The sequence below is a fragment of the Juglans microcarpa x Juglans regia genome, chromosome 3D (genome assembly GCF_004785595.1).
Source record: "Juglans microcarpa x Juglans regia isolate MS1-56 chromosome 3D, Jm3101_v1.0, whole genome shotgun sequence".
Classification (NCBI taxonomy): Eukaryota; Viridiplantae; Streptophyta; class Magnoliopsida; order Fagales; family Juglandaceae; genus Juglans; species Juglans microcarpa x Juglans regia.
In genome coordinates, this window is record NC_054598.1 from 6,762,285 (window position 1) to 6,779,268 (window position 16,984).

General features: G+C 38.3%; 2 protein-coding genes and 1 pseudogene across 2 annotated transcripts; 2 read left to right on the top strand and 1 right to left on the bottom strand.

The window, feature by feature from the left end:
- Window positions 1-327: 327 nt before the first annotated feature.
- On the top strand, window positions 328-4,839 carry LOC121255329 (coiled-coil domain-containing protein 124). The gene is made up of 3 exons (XM_041155591.1): window positions 328-1,127; window positions 4,149-4,268; window positions 4,523-4,839. The coding sequence occupies exons 1-3, from the start codon at window positions 570-572 to the stop codon at window positions 4,532-4,534; spliced, it is 690 nt and encodes a 229-aa protein (XP_041011525.1). The 5' UTR covers window positions 328-569; the 3' UTR covers window positions 4,535-4,839.
- A 945-nt stretch (window positions 4,840-5,784) lies between these two features.
- On the top strand, window positions 5,785-8,778 carry LOC121256230 (annotated as a pseudogene).
- Window positions 8,779-11,283: 2,505 nt separating this feature from the next.
- Window positions 11,284-15,190, bottom strand: LOC121256315 (L-ascorbate oxidase homolog). Its single transcript, XM_041157075.1, has 8 exons — window positions 14,942-15,190; window positions 14,711-14,820; window positions 13,209-13,479; window positions 12,984-13,086; window positions 12,527-12,872; window positions 12,001-12,366; window positions 11,836-11,914; window positions 11,284-11,735 (listed from the first exon to the last, which is right to left on the bottom strand). Exons 1-8 carry the CDS (start codon window positions 15,089-15,091, stop codon window positions 11,523-11,525), a joined length of 1,638 nt encoding a protein of 545 aa, XP_041013009.1. The 5' UTR covers window positions 15,092-15,190; the 3' UTR covers window positions 11,284-11,522.
- Window positions 15,191-16,984: the final 1,794 nt, after the last annotated feature.

The window sequence follows — 16,984 nt, forward strand, 5'->3', positions numbered from 1 at the left end:
AAAGTTATGTTAGGTGCGACTATAATACTTCTCAAATCATAGAAATGACACATCTAACTAGTGGGATGAAAGTGTAATTTGTAAACTTACTCAAAATATATGAATAGTGCTACATCTACGTATAATTTTATGCATAATATTATATATATCGAATATATGTTCCATTTTACCATTTTTTAACTTAAATTATGAATTTCGAATTTCTTTATTATTTCAATAATTGACACATTATTTGGATACGCGAGTAAATAGTAATTTTTTTAAAAATAAAGAGTAAATACTAAAATTATAAATGTAGACAACATTTTTTCAAAGAAGTATCTCTATTATAATCGTAATTGAAATTAGATAAAACCCTTCAACTCCCAACCGGTAAAAGTAAAACGGATGCAATCGGCACCCTTGAACCGCGACCGCCTCTTGTTTTACCAGTCGGTGACCGCTCACATAATACGCGGGCAGCGTTCTCAAGTATCAATCCCCAAAGATCACAATCGATTACCGTTAATCAGAGATTGTTATCCCTGACGACGTCGTAGCTCGGTCGAAACCCCAAAGAGAGCGACGCGATGCCGAAGAAGATGGGCGTCAACAGCAAAGCCGAGGTGGCTAGGGCTCGCAAGAGCGCCACCGAATTTGAGCGCAAGGACCGCGAGGCGCGGGAGAAGGAGGAGCAGTACTGGCGCGAAGCTGAGGGAGCCAAGCCGCGCGCCGCCAAGAAGCGCGAGGAGGAGGCCGAGAAGCGGGCCGAGGCCGCCGCTCGGAAAGCCGAAGCCCGCCGCCTGGCCGAGATGGAGGAGAAGGAGCTCGAGAAGGCCGGTAAGAAGCCCGACAAGAAGGCGAATCGGGTTTCTATCCCAGTTCCCAAGGTGAACGAGGTAGATCTGAGGCGTCGGCGCGAGGAGGAGGAAGCCGAGCTCCAACGGAAGTCTGACGAGGCCAAAAAGCGGCAGAGCCGGACCGCAGCGGAGGAGGAGTACGAAAGGATGGTGCTGGTGACGAATACGAATCGCGACGAATCGCTAATCGAGGCGAGGACCCTGGAGGATGCGATCGCTCAAATGACTGTCGCTGATAGTTTGCCGGTTGATCGCCACCCGGAAAAGCGGCTCAAAGCCTCGTTTAAGGTGCAATTTGTTGAGAATTGTGAATGTTCTGGTGGATTTCGAATATTTTGGAGAGTTGGGATTTTTTTTGTTCTGTTAATTGTGTTGAGCTCGATAAACATATTAGTCACACTGATATATATAACTTTTTGATCGGTAACATCGTTCACACACACACACACACACACACAAACACGTGTATGTGTGTGCTTATATATTATGTTTGAATCTAAATCTGTTATCTTTCCTTGGTGTAATGAAGTTTATCTTACTTTTGAGGGGACGATTGTTGTTATTGTTATTGTCGTTGAGAACTAATTCTTATTCAGAAATGTATTTTGTGCATGGTAGGGGGCTAGATACTTTAGATTATCAAGGGCATGAGTTATCTATTTCAATCGATGGGGTTTTTGTGCCCTGAGATGCAGATGGTAAACTAGATGATGTTAAGTTAGTTTATGTTAATAACTTTGTGTACATTGAGTAGAGTTGAGGAGTAACTATCTTTCTACCTATGTACCTGGGCTTTGCCTATTTCTATGAATATAACTTCTTGATTACCAATAAAAAAAAAGGGTAGAGTTGAGGAGTGATAGATGCTGATTGTAAATTTGGCTAAGATGGTATGTCACAAAGACTGTATTAATAGGAATTGTTAAAGGGAATTGAACTCTCGTGGTATAAATTGCATTTGGTGAATTGGGCTACGGTTTGTACTCCGACACACGAAGGAGGGTTGGGAATTTGGAACTTGTGGGTTTTCAATAAGGCCTTATTGGGTAAGTGGCTGTGGAGATACCAAAAAGAGAGGGGAGCTTTGTGGAGGGTTTTAATAGATCTAAAATATGGTGGATATTGGGGAGGATGGTGCTCGAAAGAGGTGAGTGGATCACATAGGGTAGGGCTTTGGAAACACATAAGAGGATGGACAATCTTCTCTTGATGCATATGCTTTGCATTTGGGGATGGTTCCGGTATAAAATTCTGGCATGAATTATGGTGTAGTGATCGAACCTTAAAGGAAGCTGACCCAGCGATCTACGGTATTGCACGGAGATAGGCGAGGCTTCAATTGCAGACCTTATGGATCTATCTAGTGGTTCCGCTCAATGGAATGCCATCTTCCTTGAAGTTGCACAAGATTGAGAAATTGACACATTTACAGATTTTTTCAATCTTTTGTATACTTGTAGAGTGAATGGGGGAGAGCTGACAAGATCTTTTGGTATCCATCCAAGAAGGGGAGATTCATTGTTTATTTGTTCTACAAGACCCTTATGATGCAAAATACAAATCCATTCCCATGGCAGAACATATGGAAGACTAAGGCCCCCCTAAAAGTTTTTTTATTTTTTTTGTATGGTCAGCTTCATTAGGAAAGATCCTCACCTTAGATAACCTAAGGAAACGCTGAATCATTGTGTTGGATTGGTGCTATATGTGCAAAAAAATAAGAGGAGTCCATGGACCTCCTATTATTGCATGATGTAGTTATGAACTTATGGAATGATTTCTTTGCTAGAGTGGGGCTCCATTGGGTGATGCCACGAAGGGTGGTTGATTTATTGGCAAGTTGGAGAGGCATCCAAGGTAACAAATGGCAACTATGTGAAGATGGTCTTGATTTGTTTATGGTGGTGCATATGGATGGAGAGGAATGGTCGGAGTTTTGAGGATGGCGAATGGACAATGGATGAGCTTAGAATGCTTTTTATTAATACCTTATTCCATTGGTCGATTGTAATAGATTTTACTGGCATGAACGTTCATGATTTCCTTGTATCTTTAGACATTCATGCATAGGTGTTGCTCTTGTATATGTCCTGTGTACTTGAGTATGCCTTTTTTTATAAAGTTCTTACTAATAAAAAAATTGCGATCAAATGGCAAGGATGCGCTGTGGATGAATGGGAATGTTATTAAGTTGGTTAGGGAGTGGTTGATATAAATCATATTTGCATTGTGGGAAGATAGATGAGAATGGTTTATGATAGGGAATTTGTTGATGATCTATGAAATTTTAAAAGTTTTTACTGGCTTATAGAGGATGCCAATCTGATTTAGGAAATTTGATGAAGGCTGGAGATGCCAATTGAAAATATTCCATGGTTTGTAACCTTTATAACCATCTGTTGACTTTTTGCTGTTATTTTCTTGAATTGGCGAGACTGATATAGTGTGAAGCTTAAGGGGAGCTAAAACAGGTAAAGAGAATGATGCACCTTGAAAGCATGAATTAGAGGAGCGACATTCTTCTCTCTTGGTCTCTTTTGCGTGCTTGCACATACACACGTCTTTTAAGTGTGCCGTGCTGATAATTTTTCTCTCTCCTACTGAAAGCTTGCATCCCTAAAAACAAATAATGCCTATCCCCAAGAAAAGAAAATATAATTTCTTTCTTTCTTTCTTTTTTGTGTGCACATGCCCACTCAAAGTTTCATATATTTTATTTTTGTACAGTGTATACACCAAAGGTAAGAATTGAATGTAGCAATTTTGAATTGAATGTAGCAATTGTCTGGATGGGTTTTGGGCATTACAAGATTGGAAATTAGTCTTTCGAAAGCAGGAGATTATCTCTTTGTGATTTATCTCATTGATCATTCTTTTATGGAATTGATGCTGCTGCTGCTGCGGCTGCGGCTGCGGCTGCGGCTGCCGCCACTTCTATGATATAACTGCTACTGTTGATCTCTTCTTATGAAATTGCGCTTTGGAGTTTGTAGTTAGAGGTCCCAACTTCCCTTTATTATTGATGAATTGGATGAAATTATGAAACTAATTTTAGGTGTTTCCGCTTGTATACTTCCTGTATATTTGGGTTATGCCTATCTACTTGCATTAATAAAATCTCTTATTACTTATAAAAAAAAAATTATGAAACTAATTTAACTATTTAAGGGTCACTTGGTGACTGCCAATCTACTTTATTGAGTTGGATGTTCTACTCCAATGCATTTGCTCCTTCCAGTATTACGTGGTCCTATTTTGGCCACCGAAAATTGTCTTCTTCCTCTCGTGAATTCTTTCTGTTACTTGCAGGCCTTTGAGGAAGCTGAGCTCCCCAAGCTGAAGGAAGAGAAACCAGGCCTTACTCACAATCAATACAAGGACATGATATGGAAGCTATGGAAGAAATCTCCAGACAATCCTCTTAACCAGGTGATTCCCAACCAAGGCCTTTAAGGACGATCCAAATGTTTGTAATCTTGTCGTGTTTTTCTTTTATCATAGATTAGGTAGAATGTAGTCTACATTTTTTTGCTTTTACAAGCTTAGTTCTACGTGAAAACTGATCAAGATTCACCTCTATTTTAACATCATATTGTCATGTCTTTCCATAACATACGGTCCGCAGTCTTTTCATAAGTTATTTTTCCTGCTTTTGTAACCATGGTTTTTTTCTGCTCGTGCAGATTGCTGAATGAGTGATCACAGCTGCATCTTCAACCTAAAACAGCAGGCAGGTTTTCATTGGGGCTGGTTGAGGAGAACTGCATTTTGACGAATGGTGGAGCATTAGTAGTTTATATACTATGTGGTTTCTGGTCTATCTATGTCTCTCTTACACAATAAGATAGATTGAGAAAAATAATGGTCGCTGTAAACTCTTAGTCCATTGAATCTGTGGTAATTGGTACAGTTGTCAATAATTTTTCCCCCTTCAAGTAGTTGACTGTTGTATATGCAGAGAAATGGTATTTGACATGAAAATCAGAGAGTTGCTATTTCCTTCAATGCAGAACATGGAATATGCCTGATTGGTTTTTTTGGAGGATGTGTTCTCTTTCTTCCATATGTGGAAGGAAAATGATAAAATTTCAACTCTTTTTATATCTCTATTTCAAATTGTCTGGTATAGATCATAAAACTCTGGGAGTAGGTTTTAGATTAAGCCGATAAATGCCGAGTAATGGCTCTCTTTGATCGGCAAATGCTAATTTCAACGTGGTGGTTGTAAGCATAGAGCCCTGGCCTGCCAAAGGCTGCTGCTTTGTTACTACAAGATCACCCATCAGTTTTCATATCCCCAGCAATATCCCAACAATTCCCTTTTGCTTCTTTATTGGAGGGTAGCTCTTGTTGAAGCGTAAAGATAGAGAGCCCGTATCTCTGGGCCACATTGGTTGGGAAATTTCTCTTTATTAAAAAGATGCGCTACCCATCTTGACACCTCATTTGATACTGTCGGTAGATCTCACGTCCAGCATTAGTTATGGACTGCTTTCTCCTCATTGTCAAATAACATAATGTCAACGCGGTTGAATTTTCTCTCTGAGTAATGCTAGAAACAAATTTTAAATTTTAAATAAATAAGTTTCGTTCAAATTTTTTTATAAAAAAATAGATTCTACTAAAAAATAATAGATGTTTTTTTTTTCACAGTGGAATTCGTTTTTTAACAAAAGGAATGTGTGAGGCTAAGACTTGTCTATTTCAAACTTATATAAATCATTACTATTTTTCTACGTATCTTTGCACCCTAATGCAACAGTACCAGCTAGATTTTGTAACTATTCATGAGTGATGGACCATAGTGGGGATAATCTTGGCCAACTCAACATAGAGGATCATAGTGGCAATTAGCTAGTCCGCATAGGACCTAAGACATTTCTTAAAAGTAAAATACTTTAGTCATAAAAAGATTACACAAAAGTAAACCCATAAATTTATATAGCTTGATGTAGTATGTCTAAATATAAAATTACTTTATTATAAAGTAGATCTAACATATTTCATAAAGCTACATCAGTTTGTAGAATTACTTTGTGTAATCTATTTGTGTATGCAGTAGTTTTCTTTTATAAAATAGGACTATGGAATGTGGCCTTGAATACAGTAATTGCTCTCAACTGCTTCACAAGATCGGTAGTTTTCAAAGTCATTTACTCTTGTTAAATACAAACATTTCGAGTTATTGGAGGAGGTGAAAGGCAGGGGAAACCCCGCGAGTCTATATTATCAGTTGAGCAACTTGTTGCAACTGCTTCCCTCTTTTGGCTGTTTTGGAGTCTTGAAGCTATTAATTTGTCATAAGTACTGACCAACTATCAGTAAATGCTAAAACCGATCAACTAGTGTTGCAGTTTATGAAATAAATTTTATGTTTCATGAAATCAGGTGTGGAAAAAGCACTTGGAAATGAAACATAACTCCTCGGGTCTCCATTGGGATAGTGCCTGTAAGATCAAGCATCCATATGGTTTATGTTGATTGGAATTGACATCCGAATGTCAGCGCTCTTCAGGTCTAAGACAGGGAAGAGGAGGAGGACAATCATTGTAGGCTTGAAATCAAACAACTGCAGTAGAAAGATGCTTCTTCAATTACTCATTTCGGTTGTCAAGAGAGGGGATAATTTGCTGGCTATTCACGTTCAGGCTGTAGATGATGCTTTTGATCCAAACACTTTCCACCTCCATGAAGATCTTTGCAAGTCAAAGCAGGTAAGGTATTCCCATATTTTCTGTGGAATGAAAAAATTATGGAGGCAGGAGATTGGATCAGATTAGTGTCGAACGTTGTTGCTTATTTAGTGGCTTGGCTTATCATGCAGGTGGATTTCCAAGTTAAGGTTTGTATAGGAGACTCGTACATTTCTGAACTAACACATCAAGTAACAGTCAACTGCGCAACGACCCTTGCACTTGGATGCAGCCCTACAGGGTACTGAAACCAATAACCATCTCTCTCTGTCTGTCTCTCTGTGTCTGTGTCTCTCATATGGTTATTTGTTATGCAGGCCCAAACAAGCAGTAGTCACTGCTTGTCTGAAAAGTTTGCCTCCCACTTGCTCTCTTCTGGTTTTGGATAAAATAGGAAGAATCCTAATCCACAGGCAAGGAACTTCCCAACAAGGCTCTTCAAGGGTAGTCCTCCAATCTTCTTCATCATCTCCATCATATCATACTTTCTTTCATCAATAAATTCCCGCCTGGCTTTTTCGAAAGTCGTTAACCGTACCATACCTATCGTCTTTGATGACACAACAAATATACGCTGAAGGACTGAGGAAAGTAAAAAATGCGGCGCAGGTTCCTGACTTTGTCACCCAGCAACTATTTCAGAGATTGGGACTCCTAGAAGTGGAAGGATCTATCACACATTTCACATCAGAAGAGCTTAGTTGCGCAACTAATAACTTTAGCCCTGCAATGGTGATTGGAGAAGGTGGCCAAAGTACTGTGTACAGAGCAAACCTCGAGGATGGTCGTGATGCAGCAGTGAAAGTCCTTAAAAACACACATTGGTCAGCAGATGATCTTCTCCGAGAAGTAGACCTGTTGTCTGGAATAAAACATGACCACATCGTACAGATGATTGGATACTGTAATAACAAGGACATGCATGCAATCGTGTATAGTCTACTAAAGGGAAGCCTTAAGCAGAATTTGAGACAACTCAAGTGGAATGAGAGAATGGGGATCGCAATTGGTGCGGCAAAGGCATTGCAATACCTTCATCATTCTTGCAACCCTTCTATCATTCACAGAGATGTGAAATCATCAAACATTCTCCTCTCTGACCATTGCCAACCACACGTAAGTTCATGCCCAAAGTATCAAACATCCACTAATGCTAATTGGTGATGTTTATCTTTTCATGAGACAGCCTGCTGTTGAAAATTGCCCCCAATGAAACTGAATCTAAGAGTCAAAGTCAGATGATCTGACCTTGTTAATTAATCAGAAATAGTATGTCTAATATTATTTCTTCTATTGATATAACTCGGCAATATATATTAAAATTACCTCAAGTTTCTATTTTGACCTTGTTATTTGTACGAGTCTTCTTGGTATGAAAGGGAAGCATCTTCCCAACATCTGATAACTTACTTTCATGTTTAATTTGTGCCTATGAGATGGTATTATATTACTGCATTTCATCCTGAATATGATTTTATCTCTGCATTCTATGTAAGCTTCCACATCAACTGATTATTTTGGTTTTCATTCTCAGCTATCAGATTTTGGAGGAGCAATGGTACTTCAGAAATCTCAGCAAACCTCAGAAAATGCGAAGTCATTAAATGTTGTTGGCACTTTCGGATACTTGGCTCCCGAGTACGTGATGTATGGGACATTTGATGAGAAGCCAGATGTGTACTCCTTTAGGGTTGTGCTTCTGGAACTCATCACTGGAAAAGAGGCAATTCAGACCAACCAGGAAAACCACGAAAGCTTAGTTCTCTGGGTAATGGAACAGAATACTTGGCTTCGGTAATCCTTAAAAAACCAGATTTCTTAAGATATTGAGCAATTAAATGTGCTGGCTTGACATGTATGCAGGCGAGGTCTTTACTCGGCTGCGGCGTATGCGAACGTCTTATAGACCCTTACCTGCACGAAGACTACAACAAGGAGGACATGGAAGCAATGATGGTTGCAGCACGCCTCTGCCTCTTGGATACATCTTCTAAAAGGCCAATAATGAAAATGGTAACTTTGTTTTACAGAAAAGAATATCCTCTAACTCTTAAGACATTCTCACTTCGCACTCTGAAATATAAAAACTTAAATATCACACTCTCAAACTTATTCTTCATCCATTTTAACGGTAAAAAATTGATCAGGGTACTGTTTGCTAGTTTTTTTTTATAGCTTCAGGGTGTAATGTGCCAATTCTAGAGATGCTGTGTTATTTTGTTTCGCAGATACTGAGGTTATTGGAGGAGCCGGACTACAGGCAAAAGATGCGGAGGGATATAGATGAGTCCCCGCATGAAAACAGTTCGAAAGGTGAAAGAGGCCCGTGGACACATGATGTCAGTCATTGATAAACCTATGGGTGATTGTACAGATTCTCTTGCTTTTTAGCCACTTATTTGTAGGAAAAGTTATCTGAAAAATGCAAGCTCAATGAGCTATCAGTGAACATTTCCCAAACTCTATACAAAGTCCAAACAACTTTTCATAAAAGATTTGGGATTTGGATTACTTAGGCTCCCTTTGAAACTTAATTCAATCTAATTTTAATTTAAATTTAATATTCAAATATCTAATTCTCAAATTATTAAACTCATCACAATTCAAAACTTCTTTACACATTAAACGTATAATTTTTTTCAATTCAATATATCTTTACATGCAGGACCTACACTATTTTTCAATTTTCTATAAATACATCTAAACTCATCTTAACGTTTAAATACATCTAAACTAAACTAATCTTAAGTGGGTTTTATAAAATTCACTTCATCATCTCAACTCACTATTATTTATAAAAAATACAACTCATCTCAACGTCTAACGAAGCCTTAGAGTGAGAGAGAGATACATGCATAAAATGATTCTTACAATGTTTATCAATATTCAACGATTCTTGGGAAATTCACGCAGGCAGCCATAAATTCTGTGTGACCCACTTTATATATCTATTTTTCTTTAACTCTAGACTCTAAAAAATCTATATCCAAAAGAGTTAAATGTACCGTTTCTTAATAATTGTTAAGTTAAATAGCTGCTCATTATGTTTATTAGAAGAACAAGACGTGTAACGGAGAGGGCATATGCTTTTCAGCCTTCTAGTTGTCAAAGCCTGCATATTGGTATTGGGATTCATAATTTGGGTCCCCAGGAATTTAAGACATTGATGAATTATTATTAGCTAAAATCTAAGAATAAAACTAAACTTTTTCTGATTAATTAAATGAATATTTGACAAAGAAACTGAATTTTCAGAATACAATAAAGATTTGTCAGTTTTTAAATAAAAACCTATGAAGCTAATAAAGAGTAATAAACCGATAATTATTCAAGAAACGGTACATTGGACCCATATGCTAAGAGTAGGGACTAGCGAGGAGATCAGAGCGGTTCTCGCCCATTGATTCTCCTGTTATGCCCAAAATCCCAGACCCTCCAAAGGCGAAGTTTTTATACGTTTGAAGCTTTTGCTTTACTTAAAACAGATGAGCTGTTTTCAAGTGAAAGAAACGGGTGGTGGACTGCTCTCGTAACCCAAAAGCTTTGCTGACCAAGAAACTATAATCAAGAGAGAGAAGGGGCGAAATTTGAATAACGCCATTAGCTGTTTTGTTCACAAATGCATGGAACCATCATTAAAAGAGGGGGGAAAGACACTGTGAATAATGCCACCAGCTATTGATTCAAACAGATGCATGCATTTTATGGAAAAAGGTAGTGTTTGAAACTACAGGCCTGATTTTCCGGAAAGCATATAATTAAGCCCTGTAGATTTTCCCATAAATTGAGTTAGAATGTGCTAGAAATATACCAACCATGAAATTCAGAACTATTAAGCCACTTTCCAGTGATGAACCATTTAAGATCTTTCTTCAAGTGTTTATATATAAAGCGGCCATTTTCCAGCAAGAATGCATACATGCGAAAGAACGGTGGCCAAAGCCATTTCTTGGTCGGATTGTCTTAAGAGGGTTTTCCAAGGCCCGGTTGACCATGACATAAATCAGTCATTACTGAATGAATGAATGGCCAAAAACAAAATGCAATTAGGACGAGCAATAGCTGAATTTCGACACCAGATGCTGCTGTTAGGACAGCTAAAGTATGCGCACTTGCCTAGTTTAATGTGTTCCAGTGGATTTTAGCTTAGTGAAAGATTAAAAGAAAAGCAATATGAACAAATTGAGTTAGAATTATTCTGCTAAAACTTTTGATAAAGGTAAAAGTAGAAACTTAATTGACATTGCAATATGCCATAAAGTGAAAGTGGTTGGCCATCTTTTGTATTACTGTCATATCTGTGTTCAAAAAATTGGTTGTTGGAGCTGTAAATCATTTCATGGGGACATGTAAAAGCCAAATTCCTTGCCAAAAGCAGGTCAGAGGCCGGTTGTCTTTTGTCATCTCGTGGGGTTATTTATAAAGTTTCCAGTAAGAGGAAATTATTTCATTAATAAATCAGTGAAAGACATAAGATAAGAAAGGGATGAAAATCTAAGAAAAGTCCAAGAAGGGCTTATTGCAATAAGTAGTGTTACATGTACTTACACTTTTACTTATAAGATTCATTTTGTTAGTTTGCTTTTGAAATTCAAATTTTGAATTTCAAATTTCATGATTTTCAGCATATCATTAACTGACACGTGGATAAGTAAACTTTTTAAAGTTTTTCTTAAGTACATTTAGTATTTTTCTATTGCAATATACTCCACTCCACACCACACCACTCATCAACATGATTGAAAAAATGGTTAGAGGAAATCACAAGAATTTTTATTAAGCAAAAATTAAATTGAAGTATCCAATCAAATGCTAAACAAATTCTAATGCAGAAATTTACTGCTAAAACTTCAAGGTTTACACAACTAAAAACCAAGCATAACTCTTCAAAGCAAAGAATGGGAACCTCGAGTTGAGGTCAATTATATATATATATATACTCGTAACGGCTAATACTCTTATCCTCTCCAGCTTTTATTTTGTTTTTTTTTTAAAGAGGTCTTGTTTGTCTGCCTACAGCCCTGCCACAGAGAAGGGCATTCACTGGAATGGGGTATTCATCTCTGATAGATTTCACTGGTGAGTATACGCGCAGATAAAATTGCTGTCCAAGGTACTGGCGTGCCCAAAACTCAGTTCTCACATTCCACATTCCCACATTATCAAGTGCCATGTAAATAGCAGTCCACGACTTGGGATACACCTGTGCCACCACCAATTTACAGTTCAGTTCCATATTCCAATCCATTGTTTAAATTTGACGACTTTGATGAATGAAACCAGAACAAAAATCACCCACTAACCTGTGTGGTGCAACGTGAAACTGCATCTCTTAGATTGTACTGGTTTCTTCTTGCTGGCGTCCACACTCCTCCATCCATTCTGTTTCACAACATATATCCCGAAATTAGCAATGCACGAGGTACATTGGGAATGCTAAGGTTGAAGGTTTTTGTTCATGTTCTTACCCAACCACCCAGAATGAGTATCCATCGATGTGCCAGCTCTGAACTATGTCCTCATGGTTCTGGAACACGATCTCTACAAAGGCTCTAAAGTCGGCTCCCATGACTGATGTGTCAAGGTACATCTTTTTGCCAGTAGGATTATCGGAGATGCTTCCAACACGAAAAACACCATCAATGTCGAAGTAGTCTGCAATCTTGAGCGGTGTGTCAGCAGGGACAAAAGATACGCTATTGACTGCATATCTTTGCTTGTTATTAACTTGAGCAGCAGAGCTCTCTAGCTTGATACTCCTTGTTATGTTGATTAGACCATAGTGGTATGAGCCCTGTGGGTTTGGTCTTGGTCCACTTGCAGTAAGGTTAGTCCTGAAATACACAGAATTTGGACCATTTCTTAGTTGTTATGATTCATAACTGACTAATATGCCAAGCTGCTAAAAACTCTGGAGTCCTGATAATGTCTTTTGGGTAAGTAACTTTTAACTCCCGAGAATCATGGGAAGAAATTTGAACTCATTAGAAGTACCTGATTGAACGAGCCTGATTAAGAGACCAATCAATTTCGGTGGTTGGTCCACCGGGAATTGGGCCAGAAACTGGACGTTTGGAGTTGCTGTAGTGAAGGGTGGCTGTAGTAGTGAGTACTGGTTTGGTGAACCGGGTTGAGACTGCAACGAAGTAGTCCTGAGCTGGCTGATCTGCTGTGATTAGGACTGAGTAAGATTGACCGGCATGGATGTCAAGCTCTGAATAGGTGGTTTGGATAGTGTGGGTGCCCTCAACTTCAACAAGTTTCATCTTGTGGCCCTGAATTCTGAAGTTGAGTGAATGTTGAAGACCCACATTCGATATCCTGAGTCTGTATGTTTTTCCTGCAATGTTAAGATGAATACACGTCGTTATTGACTATAGACAACCTGTTTGTTACACACAGTACTAAGACTTACGCGACAAAAAAATAGAAAGGGCTTTGGATAAGTTACCTTGTTCAACAGTGAAAGATGTACCATTTGGTCCCTGACCATTGATTAGAATACCATCAGGGAAAGGAAGCCTATGACCACGGTCTAAGATAGCCTTCAATTTCTGAAGTATATAGCAACATAAGAATGTGAATATATATGTTACATGAATGGATAGAATTATGCAACAAGTCTGCAAAACACCATGTAGCTAGCTCATTGAGAATGAAACCATTAATTTCATACCGTGTGATTAGTCTTGTACCAATCTCCAATGAGAAGAGAGTAATCTCCAGCGGGTTCCGGGAATGGGACGGGAATTCTAGGCCTGCTGAGGACTTTGATGGCTCCAAAACCACCAGCTGCCTTGTGGAATGCAAGTGATGGGAAGTAGAAGAAGCTGCCGATCTGATCTTTCATCTGTAGTGTGTAAGTGAAGTTCTTGCCTGGAGGGATGGGGCATGTGGTTCCATACACTCCATCTTGGTAAGAATTCTTCCTTTGCTGAACCCCATTCCTGTCATGTTTTTCCATTCAATTTAGTTTGATACCAACTTATTTCCTACATTTTCAATTCCAAGCTAGAAAACTGAAAAATGCAAATTTTCTTTTTTGGTGGGATCTATTTATTTATTTTTTATTTTTTATTTTGAAACAAGCATCAGATTCATATATTACAGCTAAAATGTTCACAGAGTACCACATTAAACCTTAGATGCTTCCAAAAATACTTTTGAATGGTTCCCTTTGTGCAATTTCATGCGTGTTCTCGGTGTATTTTGGTGGGATCTATTTATTTCTAAAGGACTTGCCCCAACCGAGCTTTCACGCCTAAGAAATGTCCAAATCTAAAGAGTCACTCACGTAAGGCTCAAACATAAAGTGGACCCCATTTGGGTCCTTGTGTTTGATGTTTTCTTTCTTGGAGCTAATTCAACAAATTAGCAATGCTGTGAGTGTATGCCAACTGTAAATTCGGTATAATTAGTTAAACACGACTCTAGAAAATCATTAAAAAAAACTAAAACAAAGAATATATATAAGTGGATGGCAACATTTGTATTTCACCCACACAGGTAGATTACTGGTTGTGATCAACTAATCTAGACCGTATCCATATCAATATTTATACGAGGTCGTATTAATGCTTGATGCAACCAGTTTATTTTATTTTATTTTATTTTTTTTAAAAAATAATTATTTTAATAAACATCAATCTGTCACCAAGAAAGTAGAGTTTGGTACGGGAAAGGAGAAAAACTGGTTACTTTATATGCAGATTATAAAGATTAATCCCGGAGCATTTTTTTTAACATATCGTGATCATCCACGTGGAACGATAATTACGATATTTTATTGGCTATTTTATTGCTTTAGGAATAAATATCGGATTTTATTTTATTTAGTGCTAAGTACGTACGTAGGACAATATTATCCAGGATCTCTAATTTATATTAGATTGGAATAGCAGCTGAATACGTGTTTCGGATACAGAAAAAGGAGGGGACAAAAGTATTCTTGTTTACTCATCAATGTAGTACATTATAAGGAGTTATAAAATGTTGTAAAAAACTGGTTGTTGGTATCTGACTCAGGACCCATATGGTACCCATTAACACTGTAATATAATGTTGTTCATTGGCATCAAGAGCTCATGAAGTACTTGAGAAGAAGCAAAGAGATTCAACACAAAGATTTGCAAAAAGAAAGCGAAATGGAAGAGCAAATAGAGATCGTTTAATTCTGACCATGATAAGAGGAAAGGTTCTGGCAAACTGTTGTGCACATTTATGATCAAGTTGTCATTGGTAACAGCGTATATCTCGGGCCCCGGAAACTGGCCATTTATAAGAATTCCCTGCAACAACGACCCAAAAGATCTATAGATCAGAATCATGACGACGTACGACATGAATTAATACTGATCATTCTCCCTCAGATCAAACGTGATTAATTAAAGCAACCATATATCTACTAACCTGTTGACGAACGCCGAGGGGATATATATCTCCATAGGTAACATTCCAGTTGAAGAACCTGTAAGGATCTTCTGCAGTTACGATGCTGATCAAAGCCAGAAAAATGGCACACAACCGCCATGCAAAAAGTCCTGCTTGTTTTAGCAGCATGTTGCAGCAGCAGAAGCACAAAGCAAGTATGGATGAAGAAGAGAGACACTGATCAGAAAGAGACAGAGATAGACAGAAAGAGAGAGACCAGAGAGAGAGAGAGAGAGAGAGAGAGAGAGAGAGAGGGAGATCGAGTGTTTTGGGTTTAAGAGGAGATCACACCTGATATTATATATATATATATATGGCTGTAGATCAGGTAACTCTTGAGTAAAAGAGTAAGGTTTTATTTATTTAAATCGGGTTACATGCAAAGGGGAGGGAAGCCACAGTGCCAAAAAGGAGGAATAACTATGGCTTATTCCACACAAACCATCAAAAAGAAATGATCAATTTGGCGTCGGTTGGACGTCAGTTCTGGACACCATATTAAAATGTATAACATGGTTTGTTTAGTGGGGTAGAATAAAGCGGTGGGTGGGTCCAACTCTACAAAACTATTCATTTTTTCTCCATTCTCCACCGTGGATTATGTAAACCTGTTAGATCCTAACAAGTGTACAAAACTGGGTTCCCATTTTCTATTTTGATGACAAGAATATCCTTGCTATTTTAGGTGTCACAAGTCTGGGATAGAAACTCCGCACAAACGCGTAGGCTATTAGGTTGATTGCTTCTTTTCAATGATGGGCTGGACAATCGTGTAATACCCGTGATTTCTGACGCGACACACGGCATTCTCATGTGCCTCATTTTCCCGCCTCCCAAACACGGCACTGAAGCTTCCCAGGTGGGGCTCGTCAACGGTGCATGTTGTTTCTCTTGTTGGGTCCACTGAGAATGGAGGGTCGGGATGGGGATGATGGGCTCAATGTACAGATCACATACATAAATGGGAACTGTGAGTTTGAAAATTTAAGTATGGAAAGCTTAAAAAAAGAAAAACAAATTATACGCGGAAACCAACCAAGATTGGCTTCTGGGACAGTCTCATACTTTTTGCCTGTTGCCAGAAGAATATTAATGAATCAGGATTTGTGTTCTTTTTCTTGGAAAGGAAAGGCCGCGTACGTTGAATACTGTAACCTAATCAACTTTGACTTGTTATTACGGGCAAAAGATAAATGCATTTTTTATATCCAAGGATATGATCTTACACATCAATCATCATCATTACATGTTAATTTTTCTATTCTGCTGGCGTAGTATTATTTATTATTTTAAAAAAAATATTGATTTGATTATTAATATACTGTATCTCATTAACATGAATTTGAACAAAAATTCAGATAAATTAATGTAGTATACATTAGAATTCTAAAACGTGTGAATACAGAGTCTAGAGACCGAGTTGGCTGGACTCACTCTTGGCAAGTGTTTTTTTTGTTTTCCTCACAGAAATGCGTAAGGCATGCATGACGGCCGAAAACTAATGGGAAAAATAGCCGTGACGCTTTCGTTTTCCTGTCAATATGATGTGTGAATATGGGACATGTCACATGCAAATATTTCTTGTACAGCTAACATGCAATGATAGCTAATCTTGAGTCTTGACAAATGACAAAGACACAATATCCTTAGATCATCATGAATCAATGGCATTGTCATGCGTATGAGCTTACACTATAATATCACTTTAAATTCCCTGTCGTATGTCCTTCCAATAAACTTAGATAAGTTAAGATCTGTTCCGTTGATGTAAAGGCAACTTGATCATGAGTTACTACTAGTCCGTTTCCACCTTTAATTCGTTTTTTGAAAGAAAAACTCCCCCCCCCCCCCCCCCCCCCCCCCCCCCCCCCCCCCCCCCAAAACTCCAGTTTCTCCATTCTAATTAATTTCTTACTCCACCCTCTTTTAATCCAGGCCAAGACCCCTTTCCCTTTCCTCTCCTACTTTTTCTTTACCTTTTCCTCAAGTTTTGCAAGGCTAGATCTACTGTTTTTCAGTTCG